The sequence below is a fragment of the Chiloscyllium plagiosum genome, chromosome 32 (assembly GCF_004010195.1).
Source record: "Chiloscyllium plagiosum isolate BGI_BamShark_2017 chromosome 32, ASM401019v2, whole genome shotgun sequence".
Classification (NCBI taxonomy): domain Eukaryota; kingdom Metazoa; phylum Chordata; class Chondrichthyes; order Orectolobiformes; family Hemiscylliidae; genus Chiloscyllium; species Chiloscyllium plagiosum.
The window spans coordinates 42,548,970-42,576,821 of NC_057741.1; the positions used below are offsets into that span (position 1 = coordinate 42,548,970).

The window sequence follows — 27,852 nt, forward strand, 5'->3', positions numbered from 1 at the left end:
GAACCGGGGCAAGTGATGGGCTTGTTAGTGGGTGGACATTTTGGTGATGGTGACCACAATTCTGTGACTTTCACCTTGGTTATGGAGAGAGATAGGTGCGTGCAACAGGGTAGGTTTTACAATTGGGGGAAGGGTAAATACGATGCTGTAAGACAGGATCTGAGGAGCATAAGTTGGGGGCATAGGCTGTCAGGGAAGGATGTCGTTGAAATGTGGAACTTTTTCAAGGAACAGATACGACGTGTCCTTGATATGTATGTACCTGTCAGGCAGGAAAGAGATGGTCATGTGAAGGAACCTTGGTTGACGAGGGAGGTTGTAAGGAGGAGAAGGAGGCTTACATAAGGTTGAGGAAACAAGGTTCAGACAGAGCGTTGGAGGGATACAGGATAGCCAGGAGGGAGCTGGAGAAAGAGATTAGGAGAGCAAAGAGAGGGCATGAAAAATCTTTGGCGGGTAGGATCCAGAATAACCCCAAGGCATTTTATGCGTATGTGAGAAACATGAGAATGACGAGAACGAGGGTAGGTCCAATCAAGGACAGTAGTGGGAGACTGTATATTGAGTCGGAAGAGATAGGAGAGGTCTTGAATGAGTACTTTTCTTCAGTATTTACAAATGAGAGGGACCGTATTGTTGAAGAGGAGAGTATGAAACGGACTTGTTAGGAAGGAAGATGTGTTGGGCATTTTGAAAACTTGAGGATAGACAAATCCCCCAGGCCTGACGGGATATATCCTAGGATTATGTGGGAAGCAAGAGAGGAAATTGCAGAACCGTTGGCAATGATCGTTTCGTCTTCACTGTCAATGGGGGTGGTGCCAGGGGACTGGCGAGTGGCGAATGTTGTGCCCCTGTTCAAAAAAGGGAATAGGGATAACCCTGTGAATTACAGGCCAGTTAGTCTTACTTCGGTGGTAGGCAAAGTAATGGAAAGGGTACTGAGTGATAGGATTTATGAGTATCTGGAAAGACACTGCTTGATTAGGGACAGCCAGCACGGATTTGTGAGGGGTAGGGCTTGCCTTACAAGTCTTACTGAATTCTTTGAGGAGGTGACCAAGCATGTGGATGAGGGTAGAGCAGTGGATGTAGTGTACATGGATTTTAGTAAGGCATTTGATAAGGTTTCCCATGGTAGGCTTATGCGGAAAGTCAGGAGGCATGGGAAAGTGGTAAGTTTGGCCAGTTGGATGGAGAACTGGCTAACCGAAGTCAGAGACTGGTGGTAGATGGTAAATATTCAGCCTGGAGCCCAGTTACAAGTAGAGTTCCGCAGGGATCAGTTCTGGGTCCTCTGCTGTTTGTAATTTTTATTAATGACTTGGAAGAGGGAGTCGAAGAGTGGGTCAGTAAATTGCAGACGATCCGAAGATTGGTGGAGTTGTGGATAGTGAGGAGGGCTGTTGTCGGCTGCAAAGGGACTTGGATATGATGCAGAGCTGGGCTGAGGAGTGGCAGATGGAGTTCAACCCTGTCAAGTGTGAGGTTGTCCATTTTGGAAGGAAAAATAAGAATGCGGAATACAGGGTTAACGGTAGGGTTCTTAGTAAGGTGGAGGAGCAGAGGGATCTTGGGGTCTATGTTCATAGATCTTTGAAAGTTGCCACTCAGGTGGATAGAGCTTGTAAGAAGGCCTATGGTGTATTAGCGTTCATTAGCAGAGGGATTGAATTCAAGAGTTGTGAGGTGATGGTGCAGCTGTATAGGCCCTTGGTAAGGCCACATTTGGAGTACTGTGTGCAGTTCTGGTCGCCTCATTTTAGGAAAGATATAGAAGCTTTGGAGAGGGTGCAGAGGAGATTTACCAGAATGTTGCCTGGAATGGAGAATAGGTTGTACGAGGATAGGTTGAGAGTGCTAGGCCTTTTCTCATTGGAACGGCGAAGGATGAGGGGTGACTTGATAGAGGTTTATAAGATGATCAGGGGAATAGATAGAGTAGACAGTCAGAGACTTTTTCCCCAGGTACAACAGAGTGTTACAAGGGGACATAAATTTAAGGTAAAGGGTGGAAGGTATAGGGGGGGATGTCAGGGGTAGGTTCTTTACCCAGAGAGTGGTGGGGGCATGGAATGCACTGCCTGTGGGAGTGGCAGAGTCAGAATCATTGGTGACCTTTAAGCGGCAATTGGATAGGTACATGGATAGGGGCTTAAGCTAGGACAAATGTTCGGCACAACATCGTGGGCCGAAGGGCCTGTTCTGTGCTGTCTTGTTCTATGTTCTATGTTCTAGGTAGGATTAAGGAACAATGAATGAATAAGGATATTGAGATTCTCGTCCTGAAAAAAAAAACCATGTAGTAGGTATAGACAACTGGGTTCAAATGCATCTCTTAGAGAGTATAAAGAGTATAAGGACATTCTTAAGATGGAAATCAGGAAGGCCAAGAGGGGTTAGGAGATAGCCTTGGCAGATAAAGCAGTACAAGGATAATTCCAAGAGATTCTATGAGTACATTACGAGCAAGAGAGCAACTAGAGAGAGTTTGGCCCCTTAAAGATCAAAGGGGTCATGTTTGAGTTGAACGTCGGGAGATGGGAGAGATTTTCAATGAATGTTTCACGTCAGTTTTTACTGTTGAGAAAGAAATGGAGGCTACAGAACTTAGAGAAATAAATGTTGATGTTTTAAAAATTGTTCACATAACAGAAGAGGAACTGCTGGTGATCTGAGAAAGTATAAAGGTGGGTAAATCTCTGGGACCAGAACTAGTGTGTCCCAAGACATTGTGGGAAGTTAGAGAGGAAATTGTTGGCCCCTTGCAGAAATATTTGTAACATGTATAAATACAGGTGAGGTGCCGGATGACTGCAGAGTGGCTATTGTCATGCCTTTGTTTAAGAAGGGATGAAAGGAGAAACCTGGGAACTATAGACCTGTGGGCCTGACGTCGGTGGTGGGAAAGTTGTTTGAGAGGTTTCTACAGGATAGGATTTACATGTATTTGGATAGGCAAGGAATGATCAGGGATAGTCAGCATGGTTTTTTGAGAGGAAAATCGTGTCTCACAAACTTGAGTTAAATTTTTGAGGAAGTAACCAAGACGACTGATTAGGCCAGAGCGGTAGACTTGGATAGTTTGCTTGAACTTTAGTAAAGCCTTTGACAATATTCCGCATGGTAGAATAATTAGCAAAGTAAGATCATATGGGACTCAGGATGAGCTTGCCAATTGGATACAATTGGCAGAAGACAAAGAAAAACAACATTCTAGATTAGAGTGGTGCTGGAAAAGCACAGCAGTTCAGGCAGCATCCGAGGAGCAGGAAAATTGATGTTTCAGGCAAAGGCCCTTCATCAGGAATACAGGCAGAGTGCCTGCAGGGTGGACAGTAGCATAGAGTACTATAGGTGAATGGGGGTGGAGATGGAGGTGATAGGTCAGAGAAAAAAATGGAGTGGATAGGTGGAAAGGAAGATAGGCAGGTAAGACAAGTCATGGGGACAGTGCTGAGATGGAAGTTTGGAACTGGGGTGAGGTAGGGGAAGGCGAAGGTGAAATGAGGAAACTGGTGAAGTCCACATTGATGCCCTGGGGTTGAAGTGTTCCAAAGCGGAAGATGAGGCATTCTTCCTCCAGACGTTAGGTGGTGAGGGAGCGGCGGTGAAGGAGGCCCAGGACCTCCATGTTTTCGCCTAAGTGGGAGGAGGAGTTGAAATGTTGGGCCACAGGGCGATGTGGTTGATTGGTGCAGGTGTCCCAGAGATCTTCCCTAAAGCGCTCTGCTAGGAGGCATCCAATCTCCCCAATGTCGAGGAGACCACATCGGGAGCAACGGATACAATAAATGATGTTGGTGGATGTGTAGGTAAAACTTTGATGGATGTGGAAGGCTCCTTTAGGGCCTTGGATGGAGGTGAGGGAGGTGGTGCGAGCACAGGTCAGGCAGCAATTCCTGCGGTGGCAGGGGAAAGTGCCAGGATGGGAGGGTGGGCTGTTGGGGGGGGCGTGGACCTGACCAGGTAGTCACGGAGGCAATGATCTTTGCGGAAGGCGGAAAGGAGTGGGGAGGGAAATATATCCCTGGTGGTGGGGTCTGTTTGGAGGTGGCGGAAATGTCAGCGGATGATTTGGTTTATGCGAAGGTTGGTAGGGTGGAAGGTGAGCACCAGGGGGTTCTGTCCTTGTTATGGTTGGAGGGGTGGGGTCTGAGGGTGGAAGTGCGGGATGTGGACGAGATGCGTTGGAGGGCATCTTTGACTATGTGGGAAGGGAAATTACAGTCTCGAAAGAAGGAGGCCATCTGGTGTGTTCTGTGGTGGAACTAGTCCTCCTGGGAGCAGATACGGCCGAGGTGGAGAAATTGGGAATACGGGATGGCAATTTTGCAGGAGGTAGGGTGGGAAGAGGTGTAATCCAGGTAGCTGTGGGAGTCAGTGGGTTTGTAGAAAATGTTGGTGTCAAGTCAGTCGTTATTAATGGAGATGGAGCGGTCCAGGAAGGGGAGGGAGGTGTCAGACATGGTCCAGGTAAATTTAAGGTCAGGGTGGAATGTGTTGGTGAAGTTAATGAATTGCTCAACCTCCTCGCGGGAGCACGGGGTGGTGCCAATGCAGATGTTCTGGTACATAATTCTCTGAAGTTTACATCACATGTAAACAGGGAGGACAAAGTGAGGACTACAGATGCTGGAGATCAGAGTCGAGTGTAGTGCTGGAAAAGCACACCAGGTGAGGCAGCATCCAAGGAGCAGGAGAATCGATGTTTTGGGCATAAGGCTGAATTCCTGATGAAGGGATTATGCCCGAAACGTCAATTCTCCTGCTTCTTGGATGCTGTCTGACCTGCTGTGCTTTTCCAGCATCACAATCACGTATAGACAGAGTGGTTAAGAAGGTGTTTAGCACGCTTACCTTCATTGCCCAGACCATCGAGTAAAGGAGCTGGGAAATCATGTTGAGATTTTACAGGAGGCTAATGAGTCCTGTACTGGACTACTGTGTCCAGTTCTGGTCATCCTGTTATAGGAAAGATATTATTAACTTAGAGGGTTCAAAAGAGATTTACCAGGGTATTGCCAGGAATGGAAGGTTTGAGTTATAAGAAGCAGCTGGATTGGCTGGGACTTTTCCCACTGGAGTGTAGGAGGTTAATGGGATGACCTTATAGAGGTTTATAAAATCATGAGGAGTGAAAGGAAAGTGTCTTTTCCCTAGGATGGAAGTGGTGCATTTTTAAGGTGAGAGGAGAAAGATTTAAAAAGACATGAGGAGCAACTTTTTAAAAAAATTCACACAACACCAGGATTGAGTCCTCCACTATCACCTGATGAAGGAACGTCGCTCCAAAAGCTAGTGCGCTTCCAATTAAACCTGTTGAACTATAACCTGGTGTTGTGTGATTTTTAACTTTGTACACCCCAGTCCAACAGCGCATCTCCAAATCATAACTTTTATTTTGAAACACAATAGTTCGCGTGTGCAATGAACTTCCAAAGAAAGTGATCGATGAGTGTACAGTTACAAAGTTTAAAAGCCGTTTGGATAAGAACATGAATGAGAAATGTTTGGAGGGATATAGGCCAAACACAGGCAGGTGGGACTAGTTTAGTTTGGGATTATAGTTGGCATGGATTAGTTGGACTGAAAGGTGTCACAAAGCTAGTCCCTTGTGTTTTCTAAAAGCTGTTCCTTGGCTCAAGGATACTCTGTCCTTGATTTTTTTCAGAGGGGGAATAAACTGGGCCAGGCTCAAATCAGTCTGGTTTGATACAGAGGTAAAAAGGATTTTGAGAGGCCTTTTTGTTTATATGTAAACAGACAAGACTTCAGGCCAAAGTGGTCATGTTTTGGAAGTCACCTGTATAATGAAAGGGGAGTGTCTGCTCTCGAGCTGGGCAGTTTTAGTTCAGTGTTGAACTGGTTGGAAGTTCCACAGGGAGCTGAGTGGAAACTCACTCTCTCTCTTTCTGCCCTTCAATTTCAACCTGTAAGCATGTGTTTTTAAAAGGGAGTTTGCTTATTGGGACTGTTGTGTATATTCGAAACAGCATAATTAAGTCTAGTTGGATAAACTGAGTTCAGTAGGAGGGTTCTTTATTCTGTTCTTTGTGTTTTATTGTGTAATTTTTTGAATAAATGTTTGTCTGTTTTAAAACTGTTGTCTGTTTTGGGCGGCACGGTGGCACAGTGGTTAGCACTGCTGCCTCGCAGCGCCAGAGGCCCGGGTTCAATTCCCGCCTCAGGCGACTGACTGTGTGGAGTTTGCACGTTCTCCCCGTGTCTGCGTGGGTTTCCTCCGGGTGCTCCGGTTTCCTCCCACAGTCCAAAGATGTGCAGGTCAGGTGAATTGGCCATGCTAAATTGCCCGTAGTGTTAGGTAAGGGGTAAATGTAGGGGTATGGGTGGGTTACGCTTCGGCGGGTCGGTGTGGACTTGTTGGGCCGAAGGGCCTGTTTCCACACTGTAAAGTAATCTAATCTAATCTAATCTAAAACCTAGTAGTCAATCTAGCTAACTTAATCCGGGTAATTTTCACTGTGCACTAACCGACACAAATTGCTAAGTTGTGGTATGAGCTGCCTGCTTAAGAATGTTTTGAGTGGTCTGGCTTAGTCCATAACAGATTGGGTGCTCTTTGCGGGATTTTAAACAGTGAGTGGTAGGTGCTAGTGTCTTTATTGTGGGTATTGGTTTGGTTGGGTAGACAAAGCTTGGGATAGTATTGGCTCTTTCAGTCGCCAAAAGTTTTCTGGATATGGATGCAGTGACTATGGAAGTTTTGCAAAAAGGGAATAAGACCAAGTTGCAAGAATTAGCAGAGAAGCTGGAGCTGGAACTGGAACTGCCTGCTTGTGTGAGGAAAGAAGAGATAATTACAGCAGTAGCTCAGCATTTATACTTGCTGGAGAAACTATCAGAATCTATAGAGATGGCAAGAATTCAATTGCAAATGAACGAGCTTGAGTTTGAGACGAGGGATAAGGCAAGGGCAGCAGAAATTAAACAGTTTGAGTTGCAATTAAATGCAGAAGGGAGGGAAAAAGAGCAGCAGAATAGAGAGAGAAAGAGGGAGCTTTTGACCTTCAAAAACTGACACTTAAAAAGGAAAGTCAGCTTGAAAGGCTGGAGATAAAGGCTGAGGGTAGGCTCAGTGAGCAACTAGTGCAAACTCATGCGAAGAGCAGAGAGTTAAAACAGCAAGGTTAGCAGCTAAAGTGGCTGATGATTATGAGCTGGTTCATAAAACTCAGTTTGGCTTCCAGAATCAATTTTAGTCCATGAGAGGTAGAAATTGGGGCAAAGAGAAATCCTCACGTGGAAAGGGAAGGGTAGATCTCAGTGAAGATCATAAGGATTACCACAGGACAAAAAAAGAAACCCTTGAGGGGGACAAAGAAGTTAAAAAGCTCTGGTGTTTTCATTGTAATAAAGTGGGACACACAAAATCAGAGTGTTGGTGGGCTAGGAGAAAGCCAGATGTAGGAAAACCAGACAAACCTGGAAGTTTTGTTGGACTTGTAACAAAAAGCACAAGGGAAGTTAGACAACTGTCTCAGAGTGTATAAGATGATCAGAGGTTGTTTAAGGAGAAAGTGCCAGATCTGCTGAAAAAGTATACACGCAAGGGTAAAGTTTATTCACATAGGCCAGGAGTGGTAGGGAAAGAGGTTACAATATTAAGGGACACAGGATCCTCTCAGTCGGTAATGCTGAAGATGAGGAGATATGCATTCCTGAGGGACTATTGCCAGAAAAGTTATTGGTAACAGGAATTCATAATGAGACAAAGTGCTCCAGTCTGTAAAGTGAGGCTAGAGAGTCCAGAGAACACTGGAGAATTTGTGGTAAGAGTACTGGGCAAACTCTCAGGTCCAGGAATGCAATTTGTCCTTGCAAATGATATAGCTGATTCACCGGTAGGCGTGCTGCCTACTCTAGTTGAAAAGCTAGTGGAGACACAGGCAACTGAAGATGTGATGAATGCTTTTCTGGAATTTTCCGATTGTGTGATCACAAGATCATAGAGGCACAATTTGAAGCAGGAGAGATCAAAGGGCACACATAAGGAAGCTGACAGTGTTATCCAAAACTTCCTTTGATCATAAGTGGAACAGAGAAAGAGCAGATAGGTAAATATGCAAGCATCTTTAGCTCTACTAAGCTGATTGTATTACAGCAAAAAGATGAGGAGTTAAAACAATTATATCAAAAGGCATTTACTAAGAAAAAAAAGTGAATACATTCCTGTTATTATTACTTAACAAATGTGTCTTAATGAGGAAATGGAGACCATCACACATTCAAGTATATGAGAAATGGGCAGAGATTCATCAATTGTTTTGCCAGCAGCATATAGAAAGGAGGTACTGCGAGTGGCACATGAGCTACCACTTTGAGGTCATTTAGGGGTGAGGAAAACACAGGCTAAATACAAAGACATTTTTAGTGGCCTGGACTACACAAAGATGTAGTTGAATTTTGCCAGACATGTCATACATATCAGCTAATTGGAAAATCACAGGCAGTAATAAAACCTGCACCTTTAATACCTATTCCAGTATTTGAGGAACCTTTCACAAGAGTCTTGATGGATTGCATAGGTCCCCTACCTCAAAGAAAAAGTGGGAATAAGTATTTATTAACAATAATGGATGTGTTAACTAGATTTCCAGAGGTAATCCCATTACGCTACATCATAGCTAAAAGGGTTGGAGAAGAATTACTTCAATTTTTTCTTAAACTAGATACGGACTGCCAATAGAGATCCAGTCAGATCAAGGATCAGACTTCACATCCAAACTATTCAAGGCAGTTGTGGATAACTTGGGATTAAAGCAATCCAAATTTACTGCGTACTATCCAGAATCACAGGGAGCACTAGAGAGATGGCATCAAATACTAAAGACCATGTTAAGGACTTATGGTCAGGATTATCCAGATGATTGGGATAAGGGAGTTCCATTTGTATTTTTGCAATCAGAGATGCACCAAATGAATCAACCAAATTCAATCCATTCATATTAATTTTTTGGGCAACAATTAAGAGGACCGTTAAAACTGATTCAGAGAAATTAATAAATCAGAATTCAGAGACCACCCATTGGAATTATGTGTGAAATTTTACAGAACAATTAAATATAGCTGGAGAGTTGGCTAAACAACATTTAAAAGTATCACTGCATACAATGAAACAAGAAGCGGATAAGAAATCACAAATTCGCAATTGTGCGATTGGGGATAAGGCATGGTGTTACTCCCAGTAACACATGAGCCTTCAATAAGTAAGGTTTAGTGGAACATATCAAATTGAGAAGAAATTGAGTTAGGTGAACTACTCGCTAAGGACTCCAGACAAGAAGAAATCTCACAGTGTGTCATGTGAATATGCTCAAAAGGTATTTTCAAAGGGAAGGAAAGCAAGAGGAGAAGGTGTTCATGATTATAGCACAGAAGGAAGAACCAAGTTCAGAGGATTCTGAATTGCACATTCCTCAAATCAAATTGGAAAATTAGGAAGTTATCAAAAATTGGAATAAATTATTGAGTTACCTTCCACAAGAAAATCAAAATGACATGGAAGAGTTATTACTATCACATGGGGAGAAATGCGGAAATAAACTGGGAAGTACTAACCTAATTGTGCATGATGTAGATATAGGATATGCTGTTCCGATTAAGCAACATCCTTATAGACAAAACCTCTAAAGTTGGTACAGGTTCAGAAGGAGATAGAGCAATGCTCCAAGATGGCATAATTGAAGTGAGTTACAGTGACTGGAGTTCACCCATAGTCATGGTGCGAAAGCCAGATGGTACCCAACAGTTATGTGTGGACTATCGCAAAGTCAACGCCATTACAAAGACTGATGCATATCCAATTCCACGATTGATGGACTGTGTCGAAGAAGTGGGACAAGCAATTTACATTTCGAAGTTGAACTTGCTCAGAGAGCAAAGGCAATTTCGGCTTTCATAACAGGAAATGGACTATATCAGTTCAAAGTCATGCCATTTGGTATGAAAAATGCTCCAGCCACATTTCAAAGACTGACTAATAAGGTCACTGCCGGATTACCCAAACGTGTGCGGTATATTAGTGACCTGGTGATTTTTAGTCACTCCTGGAAGGAACATTTACAGAATTAACGGACTTGTACCATTGACTTCAGAAGGCAGTCTTAGTGGTACACCGAGCTAAAAGTGAATTTGCCAAAGCCCAAGTCACCTTCCTGGGCCATGTTATTGGACATGGTCAAATGGCCCCACTGAATGTGAAAACAAAAGTAATTGGGGAATTTCCTATCCGTAGAAAAAAAAGCAGTACTACAGTTCCAGAGATTCAGTGACATTTGTGGAAAAATTTAAGGACATAAATGCCAGACTGTTTCGATGGAGCTTGTTGTTGCAGTCATTCAATTTGACAATTGTGCACGTGGCAGGTTGCAAAAACATGATTGCTGATGCGTTATCGAGACTCCAATGATACACAGAGGCGTTCAGTGGTCTGAATTTGCATGTGGTTGTGCATGTTTATAGTTAGTATAGTATATATGCGTGTTTATACTACTGTCTGGGTTTTGAAGGGTTAAAAATGAAGCTCTCTTTTAGTATTGATAGGTTTTTTTTGGGAGGCGGGGAGGGGGGGGAAAAAGATATGTCACAAAGCTAGTCCCTTATTTTTCTAAAAGCTGTTCCTTGGCTCAAGGATACTGTTTTTGATTTTTTTTCAGAGGAGTAATACACCAGGCCAGGCTCCAACCAGTCTGGTTTGGTAGAGAGATAAAAAGGATTTTGAGAGGCCTTTTGTTCATATGTAAACAGATGAGACTTCAGGCCAAAGTGGTCATGTTTTGGAAGTCACCTGTACAATAAAATGGGAGTGGTCAGCTCTCTAGCTGGTTGGCAGTTTTAATTCCGTCTTGAACTGGTTGGAAATTCCACAGGGAGCTGTGTGGAAACGCTCTCCCTCTCTCTCTCTCCTTTTCTGCCCTTCAACTTCAAGCTGGGTCAGCATGTGTTCCATTTATACTGGTTTTTAAAGGGAGTTGGCTCATTGGAACTGTTGTATATATTCGGAACAGCATAATTAAGTCTGGTTGGACAGGTAGAGTTCTGTAGGGGTTCTTTATTCTGTTCTTTGCATTTCATTGTGTAATTTTGTGAATAGATTTTTGATTGTTTTAAAATCTAGTAGTCAACCTAGCTAACTTAATCCAGGTAATTTTCACTGTATACTTACCGAAACAAATTGCAAAGTTATGGTCTGAGCTGCCTGCTCAATAATGTTTTGAGTAGTCTGTCTTAGTCCATAACAAAGGTCTGTTTCCATGCTGTTTGCTTGTACAGTAGTCCCCCCATATCCGTGGGTGATATATTCCAAGACCTACCATAGATACCCAAAACCACAGACAGTAGCAAGCCCATCATGTAAATGGGAAACATACCTCCCCAGCAGCCCCCTGATCCCTGGTTCTGGAATGTTCCATGCAATATTTTCAGGCTGCGGTAAACCGCGGAAACTATTTCCGCAGATACAGAGGTTCTACTGTACAAGGACTTTTTATCAGGATTGGATGACACAAAATTTTGCATTTTAAGACAATCAGTGCAGCAAACAGACTAAACACAAGATTGACTAAATACTTTTTGTAGTAACTTACACTTTAAAGTATAGAACAGAAGTTGTGGATAACTGTTGACACACTAAAAACAGCATCAGGTATATATTATACAATTCTTTAAATTGATTGTAGGGCAGTTTCTGCAGATTGTAAGGTAGCAAATATAATCCTACTATTAGAGAAAGGATGGGGGAAGAAACAGGTCACAACATACCTCTTAGCATAATAATGCTAGATCTATTATAAAGAACATGGTAATTGGAAACTTAAGATGAGGAGGAACTTCTTCACTTAGAGAAAGGTATATCTTGGAATTCTATACCCGTGGGGTGTACAGGCTGAGTCATTAAGTGTTCCTTAAAACAGAAATTAATAGATTTCTAAGTAGTAAAGATAGAGTGATAATGGGACCATGCAGGAAAATCAGCCATAATGTAATTGAATGGCGGGGATTTCTCGAGAGACCAATTAGCCTACTCCGACTTCTCCCTTCTCTCTACAATCCTATCATTTCCCATTTACTTAATTAACTGACTTGAAAATGTATCGCTGTTCCAACCCTCACTGGGTCAAACATCCTGGAACTCTCTCCCTACATTGAGATTACTTACATAGTTCAAGAAGTCAGCTCATCATCACCCTCACGGGGGGCAACTTTAGATTGGTAATAAGAGCTGGCCCAGGCAATGCTCCCATCTGCTGAATGAAAAAAATTGCCAATATTCCTATCCATCTGTTGCCTTTGTAGAGGTTCTGGATGTAGAAAGTGCTGTCAAAAGCTTTTGAGAATTGTTGTAGTACATTTGATAGACGGTGTACACTTTTGCCACTGTGTATCGGTGGAGGAGGGAATGAATGTGAAAAATGTAAACGGGGTACCGATGAGGGGGCTTGCTTTAAAATCAGAAATTGCTAGAAAAACCTAGGTCAGTTGGCATCTGTGAAGAGAAAGCAGAATTAACATCTAGTACCCTTCTTCAAAAATGGATTGTGTCCTGGATGGTGTCAAGCTTCAATTGTTGTTGGATCTGTACCCATCCAGGCAAATGGGTAGTATTGTACCATACTTGTAAATTGTGCAATGTAAATGACAGACACTATTTGGCAAGTCAGGTGGTGAGTTACTGTTTTCAGAATTTCCAGCCTCTCACCTGCTCTTGAAGCCAAGTATTTACATGGCTAGTCCAGTTCATTTTCTGGTCAATGGTAACCCCAAAACATTAACCATGGGGATTCAGCAATGGTAATCCATCGTATGTCAAAGAGCGATAACTGGATTCTCTCTTGATGGAGATGGTTATTGTCTAGGAGAAAGAGAGGACTGCAGATGCTGGAGATCAGAGTCAAGAAGTGTGGTGGTGGAAAAGAACAGCTGGTCAGGCAGCATTTGAGGAGCAGGAGAGCTGACCATTAGAAAAGTGATGAAAAGCTTATGCTCAAAACGTCGACTTTCCTGCTCCTCAGATGGTTGTCATCTGGAACTGTTGTGGCATAAATTTTACTTGCCAATCGGGGAGTACTGAACCCTGAAATTTTACAAGTCTGAATTTTATCCAGGCCTTACTGCATTTGGACATGGGCTTCTTCAATATCTTTGGAGTTATAAATGGTACCAAACTTGGTGCAAACAACAGCAAATGTCTCCATTTCTGATCTTATAATAGAAGAAGGTCATGAAGCCGCTGAAAATAGTTGGGCTTAGGGCATTACCAAGGAATTCCTGATTCTAAAAACACTTATAATAGAAACAGAAAGAACTGTGGATGCTGTAAATCAGAAACAAAAACAGAAGATGCTGGAAAAACTCAGCAGGTCTGACAGCATCTGCGAACAGAAATCAAAGTTGATGTTTTGGGTTTGGTAATCCCTCCAGAGAATTGATGGTAGCTAAGAAAATGTTGGTTTATATGCAAAAGATAGTGTGGGGGAGGAGGTGAGGAGTAAACGATGGGTAGGAATAGGCTCCAAAAAGAGAAAGAACAGTTGGACAGACAAAGGAGTTGATAATGATCTGGCTGACAGTGAATAGTGTTAAGGGACACTGTTATTGGCTAACAATAAGTAGTGTGTAATGGCAGACTATGTGATAACAAAGTCAAAGAGTGTGGTGCTGGAAAAGCACAGTTAGTCAGACAGCATCCGAGAATTCCTGATGAAGAGCTTATGCTCGAAACGTCGACTCTCCTGCTCCTCGGATGCTGCCTGACCGGCTGTGCTTTTCCTGCACCACACTCTTCAACTCTGATCTCCAGCATCTGCAGTCCTCACTTTCTCCCTGTTCCCAGGCCAACACCTCTGTCTCATGCTTGCTGCAGTGCTCCAGCAATGCTCAGCATAAGCTGGAAGACCTTCTCAATTTCCACTTGGGAACGTGCAGACCTCTGAACTCAATATCGAGTTCAATAATTTTAGGCTCTGAACTCCCCCATGTCCTAGTTCCCTACCACACACATCAGCCTTGTTATCACATAGTCTGCCATTACACACTACTTATTGTTAGCTGTTAACAATCTCTATTAACACCTATTCACCCTCCCAGCCAGATTGTCATTGACTCCTTTATTCCTGATGAAGGGCTTTTGCCCGAAACATCGATTTCGAAGTTCCTTGGATGCTGCCTGAACTGCTGTGCTCTTCCAGCACCACTAATCCAGAATCTGGTTTCCAGCATCTGCAGTCATTGTTTTTACCTCCTTTGTCTGTCCAACTGTTCTTCTCTCTCTTTGCTTTGTATCCCTATCTATCCTTTACTCCTGACCCCACCCCCACACTTTCTTGTGCATATAAACTGACATTACCTAGCTACTATCAGTTCTGAGGAAGGGTGACCGTACCAAAAGCGATAACATTGATTTCTCTTCATAGATGCTGCCAAACCTACTGAGTTTTTCCAGAAACTTCTATTTTTGTTATACCTATGATATTGCAAGCAATATAAAACAAAAACAAATACAAATTAAACAGGTTGTAAGAGCTTCAAAAGGAAGCATAAAAAGAAAGTGGCATCATAATGAACCCAAAGCAAGAGCAGGTCAGGCAGCATCCAAGGAGCAGAAGAATCGATGTTTCGAGCATGAGCCCTTCTTCGGGCTCATGCTCGAAACGTCGATTCTCCTGCTCCTTGGATGCTGCCTGACCTGCTGCACTTTTCCAGCAACACATTTTCAGCTCTAATCTCCAGCATCTCCAGTCCTCACTTTCTCCCAAAGAAAGAGCAGACTTAGCAGACATTCTGATTGGCAGGATGAGATTTATAAGGACCTGTGTTTGGGACTGAACTATTCCAGGTATTTAATAATGAATTTGATATAAATATTAGGTACATTAAGTATCCAAATTATCAAAAGATTACCATTACTGAATTCAGTTTTGATAGTGCTCCTCATTGCCACATTCAGTTAAATGCTGCCTCAATATCCAGCAGGAGGCTGGAAAAGCACAGCAAGCCGGGCATCAGGAGGTGGAGAAGTTGACGTTTTGGGTTTAACTCTTTGTCAGGACTGGGGGTGGGTGTAATGGGAGCTGCAGATAAAGGGGGTGGCGGGGGCAGGGTGGTGAGGTAGAGGGAAGACAGGTAGGGAGATTATTTGAAATTGGAGAACTCAATGTTGAGTCCTCCAGACTGTAGGCTGCCCAAGTAGATAATGAGATGTTGCTCCTCCAATTTGAGGTTTGGCTCATTGTAGCATTGGAGGCGGCCAAGGATGGTCATGTCAGAAAGGGAGTGGGAAGGGGAATTAAAATGGGTGGTGACTGGAAGGTCTGGTCAGCCCCTGCTAAGATGCTCAGCGAAACACTCCCTTAGCTTACGTTTGGTTTCTCCAATGTAGAGAAGACCACATTGGGAGCACCGGACACAATAAACTAGGTTGGACGAGAGGCAGGTGAACCTCTGTCTCAACTGAAAGGACTATTTGGGGCCCGGGATGGAGTTGAGGGAGGTGGTGTACCAGCAGGTTTTGCACCTTTCTGGTTGCAGGGGAACGTACCTGGGGGTTCGGGGGGATCGATGGAGAGAACGGCACAAAACAAGGACTATCAAAGGGAATGGTCCTTATGGAAAACAGAGAAGGATGGAGAGGGAAAGATGTCTTTGGTGGTGGGGTCTAGATGGAGTTGGCAGAAGTGTTTAAGGATAGTGCATTGGATGCGGAGACTGGTGGGATAGTAGGTGAGGACAAGGGGAACTCTGTCTTTATTGCTAGAGCCCCTCCCCCACTTTGCTTTTCTCTCAGCCACCTACCAGATTCATTTCTCCCATCTCCCAACCAGGTCAAACCCTCTACCTGTCTCCACCCTGCCCCCTCCCCCCAACCTTTTATTTGCAGCTCCCCCAAAACCCACTCCCAACCCTGAAGACTTACACTCGAAACGTCAATTTCTCCATCTCTTGATGCTGCCTGCCCTGCTGTATCCTTCTAGCCTCCTGCTTGTCTACTTTGGATTCCAGCATCTGCAGTTTATTTGCCTCAATGTCAAGAGCATTTATCCTCAATTCCCATCGAGTTCAGCTACTTCATCCAGGTTTACCTACCATTCTAGTAAATATATACTGTATTGCCTCCAATACCTACATGTCTTGCTTAAAGTATGGTCCCACAATTGCAATATGTAGCTGACCAGAGCTTTGTAAAGAAAGGCCCCAGTTTATAAATATGCAACTTACAAAAACTTGTACAAACGAGATTCCATAATTTTAAGGATCCAACATGCAAACATTTGCTCATACTTACTAATGGAAGTTTTGTACTGAACTGTATTTCGCCTTGTGTACACATTCGTAACCCAGTGCTCTCCTGTACCGTTACAGTACAACAACCATCCACAGTATTTTAGTCTTCCAGCTTTAAAGGCCAACTTTCCATTAGTATTCTTGATTAATTTCTACACCCATTCATGATATTTTACATGATCCACAAAACCCTTCAGATATTCAATGTTTCTCAGTTTGCATCATATAGAAAGTACTCTCTTCTATCATTAGGGTATCTGCTTTGGACCCAAGAATGTTTGCTTATTTTGTCACAGCTTTCAGAGGTTCCAAATTCAGTAATGGCAATCTTTAACAATGTGGCTTTCTCTCTGTAATGTATCTAGTATTTATATCTAATTCATGAATCAATACACGAATTAGTCGAGTTCCCAACAGAGATCCTGCCAATCAGATACCTGCCAAGTCTGCTCTTTCTTTGGGTTGATTATGATACTCCATCTAAGTTTCTTTCAATGCTTCTTCTTTGGACCTCGTACTACCTGCTTAATCAATTTTGTTTTTGTTTTACCATATATACTCGTGTGTAGGTCGAATTTCGAAGATTTTTTTAAAATCTGAAATTAGGGAGTCAACTGTGGGCGGCACGGTGGCACAGTGGTTAGCACTGCTGCCTCACAGCGCCTGAGACCTGGGTTCAATTCCCGACTCAAGTGACTGACTGTGTGGAGTTTGCACATTCTCCCAGTGTCTGCGTGGGTTTCCTCTGGGTGCTCCGGTTTCCTCCCGTGAATTGGCCATGCTAAATTGCCCGTAGTGTTAGGTAAGGGGTAAATGTAGGGGCATGGGTAGATTGCGCTTCGGTGGGGCGGTGTGGACTTGTTGGGCGGAAGGGCCTGTTTCCACACTGTAAGTAATCTAAAAAACTAACACACACGAGGTATTGTTTTTGAGGGGATGAAAATCATGCTTGGTATGAGTCAAAAAATGAACGAACAAGAGCCAGATCTCTATCCAAAATAATAAACAGCAATAGGAAAAATAATTATGGCCATTATTGAATATTTATCTACAAAATAACTGTCTCCATTCTGCCTGCTACGTAGAATTGTACAGTATGCATCCCGTACCCACAGGAGACACTTTACGAGACCGACTGTGGAAGTCCGAAACCACGGATAGGTGCGAACCCATTCATTTAAATGGGAAACTTACCTTCCGAGTAGCCCCCGTTCCCTGGTTCTGGAGTGTTCCCTGTAATATATTCAGGCCATGGTAAACCGTAGGGAACTGAAACTATATAAACCGACTCAGTAGATTTGGCAGTCGCCCTGTACTGTTGTACCATTACAGTAATTCTGAAAACCTGGAGTTGAGCATGATAGTTGGCAGACTGGAAGACCAAGAAACCGAATGGTATGGCCAGTAGACTGGAAAGCCGGAGGGAGCACAACGGGCAGGCATACTGACTGATAAATATTGGTCTATAACTGAACAACTAGGATCAACCTCTACACGAGATATATGGCAAATAAAAGATTTTTTGGCCCCAAATAAGGGGTCAACTTGTACATAAAATTGACCCATACATTTTCAAAGTTGGCTTTTCACTTTTGCATCAATTAATTAAATTGAAACTAGTCATCATTTTCATTTATTAACACTAAAGAAATTTAAATAAAGCCATGTTTTAAAGGAGAAGGCTTACAAAAGAAAACTATTACCACTCAGTTATCAGCATTACCTTCTCTCTCCATCCGAACACAAGACTGTGATGGGTTTTTTCCTGAGTTCTGGTTTGTGCCTATCTGATGTGATCGTAAGCCAGATAAGCTGCAAGACGACATGGTTAAATCTAGACATAAAAACACACAGTTAGTATTTTTTTAAAAATGATTCAAAACTACCAGTATATTTATAAAATAATACATATCCAAGTAGAGATATAGTAAATGGGTATACCCATAAACTAGAGATGAGAGTGGCTGAGGTCAAAAGATTAAAAAATTAGTGACCCAAAAGAAAAAGGTGTCTGAAACTTTCCTGGACAAAGAATCATTTTTATGATCGACAGTGAAATGTAAATGCTTCTCAACCAGTTAAATTGAGTGGAATTACTAGACTTGGAGTAGAAATGTTAACTACGATTACTGTCAAAAATGTCAAGAATATTTGTTTTAGCATTCAGTCCAGTTGCTGAATGTAGTAGAGGATGAAACCCATATGACCAAAAGACAATGATCTTGCTGGATAAGTACACAGAATCCTTGCAGTGTGGAAGATCTCACCTGAGGTCCAAACCACACTTTGGAAACACTAATCAAGCTTATGGTTCTACATATCAATGAACAAATTATCACACCCCAGCAAACAAAATGTGCGTGTAATGTGCTCTCTTTTCAAAGTTTGGGAGAAGATTTGTAGCTCGGGTGCTCGTCGTTGTGGTTCTGTTCGCCGAGCTGGGAGTTTGTGTTGAAGACGTTTCGTCCCCTGACTCGGTGACATCCTCAGTGCTTGGTAGCCTCCTGTGAAGCGCTTCTGTGATGTTTCCTCCGGCATTTATAGTGATTTGTATCTGCCGCTTCCGGTTGTCAGTTCCAGCTGTCTGCTGCAGTGGCCGGTATATTGGGTCCAGGTCGATGTGCTTATTGATTGAATCAGTGGATGAGTGCCATGCCTCTAGGAATTCCCTGGCTGTTCTCTGTTTGGCTTGTCCTATAATAGTAGTGTTGTCCCAGTCGAATTCATGTTGCTTGTCTTCTGAGTGTGTGGCTACTAAGGATAGCTGGTCATGTCGTTTCGTGGCTAGTTGGTGTTCATGGATGCGGACCGTTAGCTGTCTTTCGGTTTGTCCTATGTAGTGTTTTGTGCAGTCCTTGCATGGGATTTTGTACACTATATTGGTTTTGCTCATGCAGGGTATCAGGTCCTTCGTCCTGGTGAGTTGTTGTCTGAGCGTGACTGTTGGTTTGTGTGCTGTTATGAGTCCTAGTGGTCGCAGTAGTCTGGCTGTCAGTTCAGAAATGCTTTTGATGTATAGTAATGTGGCTAGTCCCAACTCCCATTCCTAGACGTGATGGTACAGAGAACACCGAACGGAGAACTCACCACAAAGGTATACAGGAAAGCCACACACACAGACCAAGTCCTAAACTACGAAAGCAACCACCCCAACACACACAAAAGAAGTTGCATCAAGACACTGTTCAAAAGGGCCACAACACTCTGCAGCACACCTGAACTGCAAAAAGAGGAAGAAGAACACCTATACAATGTATTCGCCAAAAACGGATACCCCCGCAATTTAATCAACAAATGCCTAAGGGAAAGACAACGGAATGAGGACATGTCACAACCCAAAGGACTAGCCACACTACTATATATCAAAAGCATTTCTGAACTGACAGCCAGACTACTGCGACCACTAGGACTCATATAAGCACACAAACCAACAGCCACTCTCGGACAACAACTCACCAGGACGAAGGACCCGATACCCAGCATGTGCAAAACCAATGTAGTGTACAAAATACCATGCAAGGACTGCACAAAACACTACATAGGACAAATAGGAAGACAGCTAACGATCCACATCCATGAACACCAACTAGCCACGAAACGGCATGACCAGCTATCCTTAGTAGCCACACACTCAGATGACAAGCAACAGGAGTTCGACTGGGACAACACTACTATTATAGGACAAGCCAAACAGAGAACAACCAGGGAATTCTAGAGGCATGGCACTCATCCACAGATTCAAATCAGTAAGCACATCGACCTGGACCCAATATACCAGCCACAGCAGCGGACAGCTGGAACTGACAACCGGAAGCGGCAGATACAAATCACTATAAATGCCGGAGGAAACATCACAGAAGCGCTTCACAGGAGGCTCCCATGCTCTGTTTTCAAGCCGTATTGCATACTACATTCACTTCATGTGGATAATGTTTCCATAATTGTTTTTTTTTGGACAAAAAACTGACAGCTGAGTTTGATAGCAATTTTGAAAACAAGCTTCTTTATCTTCCAAGTTCTGTATTCGTTGTGCTAACTGAATGGTATGGTCTCAAAAAGGGAACAGCATTACTGTCACATTTCCTACTGATTTCTCTGATCTCTGAATCCTATTTTGTCAGATGTTAGATGAACAGAAGAATTCATATTGCTAGGACAAGAACATATTATGTTTCAAATTTAGAACTGTATGTCTTTCTGAGGTGTGATGGTTTTTATGCAAGTGTTGTCTGGTGTCTGATGTGCCTGTATCAGAGTTAAAATCAAAAACACCAAAATTTAGCTCAATGGCCTCTATTTCCTCCAGAAAAGAAAGAGAAATCTTTTTCATTTGAAAGATGGGTGTACCTATATGATCAGAGCTAATCCTCTGTAACCTGTAGGTATATTCAAAACCAACAATAACTCCTCATAATATTGATTCAGACAATGTTGCTTTGTTATGGACCAGGCCAGACCTCTCAAAACATGTCAAGAATGTAGCCCAGACCCTAACTTTGCTAGTTGTTTTAAGCAGACGTAAAGTGGATATTCCAGGAGAGATGCCACTGATCAAACCACTTAGTTTTAAACAAAACAGAATTTACTTAGAAGATTACTGAATGAAACACAAACAAAAGAGAACAGAAAACAGAATAACAATCTATCCAAAAACCCAACAGATTACCTCAACTTAATGATGCTGTTCAGAATACTTGCAACAATCCCCAAAAATATGCCTTGGCACAAAGGTAAAATCAAACACACGTTCTTACAGGAAAAAAGTGAGAGAGAGATCAGTATGGACCTGCTTCTTTGGGTCCAGCAGCTTTTTCGACACTACTGCAAAAAACCAGAAAAAAGCTGAGCTGGGAGAACTGGCCACTCCCCTTTCATTGTACAAGTATTTTTTTTAAAGACTTGAAAGCCTTTTGTCTGAGGTAATATCTGTTAGCTATAATCAAACTGGCCCTAAAACCCTTCAACTTAGACTTTTCGGAGTCTGTGTCTTTTACCACCTCTCTGAAAAAAAACCAAGAGCAACATAACCTTGATAAAGGAACAGCATCTTCACAGCTTCATTATAATATTGCTAGTAAAACAGGGAATGTTCATTATAATTTTGCTTAGAATTCATGCCCCATGTCCTGCCAATCCTGGGTTGATTTACACAACATTTTTGTTTAAAGTCAGGGTTATCTCTGAAAATTCATGAATTGAAATGTCAGTGATTCTAATGAATCAGTGCTTCAACATAACAACTGGTACTGTATTAGGTTCTGTAGGGAATACTTTAGTCGGGGAAAAAATAAACATTATGCTTGTACTGTCTAAATTGAACTGGAACTGCATTTAAATGACCAAATTCCTACAGCAGTAGATAACTCAAAATAAAATAAATTGAAAAATACTTGCAAAAAGCAAATGTAACATTTTACTTACAATACCTCCGAAAGCAGACCTTCTGACTGTGGAGCCTGAGGTACCACTGACTGGGGTCAGTGCTGAATGGCCTGTGTTTAATCGGGTTGTGGGCCTGCTACGGCCCTTACTTGTTTCTGACTGCTGTCTGGTAGTGCCTTTTGGCAGGGCAGCTGCATCCCTTTTGTCCAGGATCCACTTGGGCCACTGCTGGATAAAGCTAACTGCCTGAGCCGGTAATAACAAATCTTGCAATAGGCATCAAGATTTATCATCCAAATAACTTACAAATGTTAAAGCTAAACTTTGCTAAACAAGGTGATTTTACATGCAAACTATCAATATTTTGACAAATAAGCTCACAATGTACCTCATCAATGGCAACATTAATTGTCAAGCTTTTCACTGCTCTGCTCTCCCTGGTGCATCTTGGCTGAGGTGCAGGCAGCAGCCCTGGTCTGCAGTTCCTAGCGCCTTCTCACCTACTGGTGACCTGGAGGAGATCCAACATGTGCCTCCAAGGTTACCACAGATTGGGGTGATGTTTCACAAATTTTCTTTGCACTATTAGGGTCAGTGCGCCAACACAACAAAGTCCTTTCAGCTGCTTCTCTTCCCCACTTCCACTCCTAATATCTATCACCAATACTGGGAAGTTCTTTGGCCACTCAGGCATTGATATCGTCTTCTGTCACTAGATGAAGTCGGCAGCTGAGCAAATAAAATCTAACTATTATTGTGAGTGCAACCTTAGTCACTGAATCATACAGCATGGAAACAGACCCTTCAGTCCAACGAGTCCATGCTGAACATAATCCCAAACTAAACTAGTCCCACCTGCCTGCTCCTGGCCTATAGCACTCGAAACCTTTCCTACTCTTGCACTTATGCAAATGTCTTTTGTTAACTTTAATTTTATAAAATCAACAGTTGTTTCATTTATCAATGTAGGAATTTAGGAATGGTCACTATTTCAGCTTAGAGTTTAATGCACTTGGTCTGATGTCAAAACGGCTGAAAAACCAAACTACACTTATCACATTAGTTGCAATGGGAAACTTAAATTTGCTCAATATTGTTACATTGAAAGTCATGTGCCTCAGGAATGCAACAACATTGTTTATTGAGAACTTACTATTTTTCAGGATTGTTTTTCAGCAAATCTAACCAAAATCAATGTCCTTCCATGACATTTTGTGCAAAGTTAGGAACTTGAGAATGTATGAATGTTCAGCTGTTGGCTGTTATATCTATGCCAACATTGTCCCTTTTAGGGCAAGTACATTAACAATGAAATATGGCTGAAGGTAGAAGACAGAGGGTAGTGGTGGAGGGTTGCTTTTCAGACTGGAGACCGGTGACCAGAGATACACCACAAGGAATGGTGCTGGGTCTGCTGGGTCCATTATTTGGATGTGAATACAGGAGGTATGCTTGTAAGTCTGCAGATGACACCAAAATTGGAGCTGTAGTGGACAGTGAAGGAGATTACCTCAGAGTACAAGACCTTGATCAGATGGGCAATGGGCCAATGAGTGGCATATGGAATTTACTTCAGATAAACGTGAGTTGTTGCATTTTGGAAAAACAAATCAGGACAGGATTTGTACACTTCATGGTAAGGTCCTGGGAGCGTTGGTGAACAAAGGGACCTTGCGAGTGCAAGTTCATAGCTCCTTGTAAGTGGAGTTGAAGGTAGTTAGGATAGTAATGAAGGCGTTTAGTAAGCTTGCCATTATTGGTCAATGTCCTGAGTATAGGGAGTTGGGAGGTCATGTTACAGCTGTACAGGATATTGGTTAGGCCATTTTTGGAATATTGTGTACAATTCTGGTCTCCCTGCTAAAGGAAGGATGTTGTGAAACTTGAAAGAGTTCAGAAAAGTTTTACAAGGATTATAGCCAGGGTTGGGGGATTTAAGCTGTAGGGAGAGTCTGAATAGGCTGGAACTATATTCCCTGGAGCGTCAGAGGCTGAGGAGTGACCTTATAGAGGCTTGTAAAGTCATGAGGGCTATGGGTAGGGTAAATAGACAAGGTCTTTTCCTTGGGGTGGGAGAGTCCAGAATTAGAGGGCATAGGTTTCGGGTGAGAGGAAAAAGATACAAAAGGAAGCTGAGGAGCAACTTCTTCACATAAAAGGTGGTGTGTGTCTGGAACGATCTACCATAGGAAGTGGAAGAGGCTGGTACAATAATATTTAAAAGTCATCTTGATGGGTATACGAATAGCAAGGGTTTAGAGCGATATGAGCCAAATGCTGGCAATGGGACTGGATTAATTTTGGATATCTGGTCAGCATGGACAGGTTGGACCAAAGGGTCTGTTTCCGTACTGTACAACTCTATGACTCTTTATCACTCCAGCTGAATTACCATCGGAATCACTGACTTGCTAAGAGAGGATACAAATTAGGCTTTTACTCAGTACTCTATTGAATAAGAGGTAGCTATGCCGAAATTCATTCATTCAGGGTTGTAGTTAGATTGTCTCTTTTTGGTGATGGTCATTGCCTGGCATTTGTACAGTGTGAATGTTACTTGTTTCTTTTCAACCCAACCATGGATATTGTCTACATGTTGCTGCATTTGAACATGGACCTCTTCAGTATCTGAGGAGTCATGAGAGGTGTTGAACATTGTGCAATCATCCCCACATATAACCATATGTTGGAAAGTCATGATGAAGCAGCTGAAGATAGTTAGACCTAGGGCACTACTGTGAGGAATTTCTGCAGAGATGTTCTGCACCTGAGAAGATTGACCTCCAACAATCACAACCATTTTCTTATGTGCCAGATATGTTTGGAGAAGAATAGACTAATCAAAGATAATCAGCATGGCTTTATGCAGGGGAGCTCGTCTCTCAAACTTGATTGAGTTTTTTGAGGAAGTAACATAGATAATTGATGAGTTTCAGACAGTGGTTGTTGTCCTCATGGGCTTTATTAAAGCATTGACGAAGTTCCTCATAGTAGCCTGGTCCAGAAGGTAGGTCACATGGCATCTAAGGTGAGTTGGCAAGTGGAATACAAAATTGGCTTGGTTATAAAAGACAGAGGGTAGTTGTGAAAGTGTATTTATCTGACTGTGATCAGTGATCTTCTGCAAGGATCAGTGCTGGTACCTCTGTTGTTTTATTAAATAAATATAAAAATGATTTAGATTGAAAATGTAAGTGATCTGATTGGTGGAGATGTGGATAGTGAGTAAGATTATTAAAGGATGCAGCATGACAGAAAAGTTGGATAGAGAAATGGAAGATGTATTTTGATCTAAGTATGAAGTGAGGTACTTTTGGGGGGGTCAAATGCAAAAGGAAAGTATGCAGTAAGTGGCAACACAAGTGGATAAGGTGGTAAAGGCAGCATATGGCACGCTTGCCTTGATCGGTTAGGGTACGGAATATATTAAGTTGGCAAGTCACATTGCAGCCTATAAAACTTTAGTTAAGCCAAATCTAGAGTACAGTCGACCCCCGCACTCGCAAGGGATATGTTCCAGGACCTACTGCGGAAGCCCAAAACTGCAGATAGGAGCAAACCCATTCAATTAAATGGGCAATGTACCTTCCTGGCAGCCTCATGGTCCCTGGTTCTGGAATGTTCCAGCCGTGCTCAACTGCAGGTAACTGAAACAACGGATATAGAGGTCGTCCTGTATTTACTGCACTATAGAAAGGGTGTGGCAGCTTTAGAGAGAAAGTGCAAAGGAGGTTTGGCAGGATTTTGCCTTGATTGGAGTGAATCAGCGAAAAAGGAGAGATTGGACAAACTTGAATTGTTTTCGCTAGAGCGTCAGAGGCTAAGGGGAGACTTGATAGAAGTATATAAAATCAAGGAGAAGAAATGGATAGGGTGCATAGTCAAGAGTCTTTGGCTCACAATGGAAATGTCAAATATTAGGGGACATTGATTGAAGGTGTGAAGGGAAAAATGTAAAGAGATGTTACAGAGAGGGTGGTAAATGCCTGGAATGCAATGGCAGAGGAAGTGGCAACACTTATGAGGCATTTTAGACAGACACCTGAACAGGCACAAAATAGAGGATGTGACCACATGCAGGCAGTTGGCATCAGTTTAGAATGGCATATTAGTAGGCACAGACATGATAGGCCAAAAGGCCTGTTCCTGTGTTGTACTATTCAACATTCTATGACCTCCAAACAGAGATCACCCCCCCCCCCAAGGAGCTAGGGCTCCTTGATGCCTCACTTGTTTAAATATAGCCTCGATATAAAAGCCTGTCACTCTCATCTCACCTCTGGAATTCAGCTTCTTTTTTGTTCATGTTTAAACTAAGGCTGTAATATGGTCAGGAACTGAGTGGCCCTGCTGGAATTGAAACTAAGCATCTGCAAGCAAGTTACTGTTAAGCATTGTTGATAATACATTCCATCACTTTATTGAGGATTGAGAGTAGACTGAAGGCTTGTGCTGTAGAACTTGCTGCGCCCATAACCAAGCTATTCCAATACAGTTACAACACTGATATCTACCAGACAATGTGGGAAAACTGCTCAGATATGTCCTGTACACAGCAGGACAAATCCAATCCAGCTAATTACCGCCCCATCAGGCATTGATAAGGGAATTAACATACTGGCAGAAGGCAGAGCCTGGGGATAAAGAAGTCAAGATTAGAGTGGTGCTGGAAAAGTACAGCAGATCGGGCAGCATCTGAGGAGCAGGAAAATCGACGTTTAGGCAAAAACCCTTCATCAGAAGTCTGGATATAAGTTTGCTTGCTGAGAAGTCTTTTTCAGGATGGCAGCCAGTGATTAATTGAGTTTGATAGGGGTCAGTATTGGGACCACAGCTATTCACATTGTACATTTACAATCTGGATGAACAAAATGGGGCCATTGTTGCTAAGTTTGCAGACAACACAAAGATGTGTGGAGTGACAGGTGATGTTGGGGAGGCAGCGAGGCTGCAAAACTTGGACAGGCCGGGAAAGTGGGCAAAAAAGTGGCAGATGGCATAGAATGTAGGAAAGTGCGAGGATATACACTTTGGTAGGAAGAATAATTGTGTGGACTATTTTCCAAATGGGGAAAGGCATCTGAAATCTGATTCACAAAGGGACTTGGGAGTCCGAGTTCAGGATTTTCTTAAGATTAACATGCAGGTTCAGTAGGCTGTTAGGAAGACAAATGCAATATTAGCATTTATTTCAAGAGGGCTAGAATACAACAGCAGAGATGTACTGCTGAAACTATATGAATCTCTCATCAGACCACATTTGGAATGTTCTGAGCAGTGCTGGGCCCCGCATCTACAAAAGGATGTACTGGCCTTGGCAGGGTAAAGAGGAGGTTCACAGGAATGAATACTTGTCATCTAAGGTGTAACTCGGTTCTCTGGGTATCTACTTGATGGCTTTTGGAAGGGAGTGTGACTGTGTATGCATAGAGGCCTTGATAAAGCACATGTGGAGAATAGCTTCCCAGTAGTACAAGAGAAGAGGATCCAAGGACGTAGCTTCTTGGTGCAGGGAAGACCTTTTCAAATTGAGATGAGGAGGGATTTCTTCAGCCAGAAGGTGGTGAATCTGAATATCACAGAAGGGGCAGCCGGGAAGGAAAGCAGCGAGTATAAATACTCACCCTTCGACGCCAATGGTCACTTTGAGTGTGAGCAGCAGCGAAGGTAAGACAGTTTGTTTTAAAATTACTTACCGGTAGCGGGCAACGGTGTTTTTTTTTTCTCTTCACAGAGAGCGGGTGCAGCAGGAGGAAGTGACGAAGACCAGAGGGGCAGCCGGGTAGGTTTTTTTTTCCCTTTAAAAGCGCGCAGGAGAAGAACCCGAGGCACTAGAGGTAGTGTCTCCCACCCGCCCTCCTCCTCTAACCTAAATAATAAGACCCGTTGTGGTAAGTAGGTAAGTGCTGCATTTTGCTTGTTGTATTCTTTAGACCCAGTTTTTTTTTAAAAAAGGTTACTTTCAGAGGGATGGCAGTGAAGGCAGTGCAATGTTCCTCTTGCAACATGTTTGAGGTGAGGGATGCCATGGACGTCCCTGCTGATTACACTTGCAGGAAGTGCACCCAGCTCCAGCTCCTCCAAGACCGTGTTAGCGAACTGGAGCTGGAGTTGGATGAACTTAGGATCATTCGGGAGGCAGAGGGGGTCATAGATCGGAGCATTAGG

The 27,852-nt window shown here is 42.8% G+C and overlaps 1 protein-coding gene across 1 annotated transcript in view; it reads right to left on the reverse strand.

The window, feature by feature from the left end:
* The window catches only part of wdr32 (WD repeat domain 32), a 105,055-nt gene that overhangs the window by 18,110 nt on the left and 59,093 nt on the right, over window positions 1-27,852 (reverse strand). Inside the window, exon 5 of the mRNA XM_043674550.1 lies at window positions 18,026-18,136. Within this exon, the coding sequence (XP_043530485.1) occupies window positions 18,026-18,136 (111 nt within the window). The remainder of the gene's footprint in view (window positions 1-18,025; window positions 18,137-27,852) is intronic.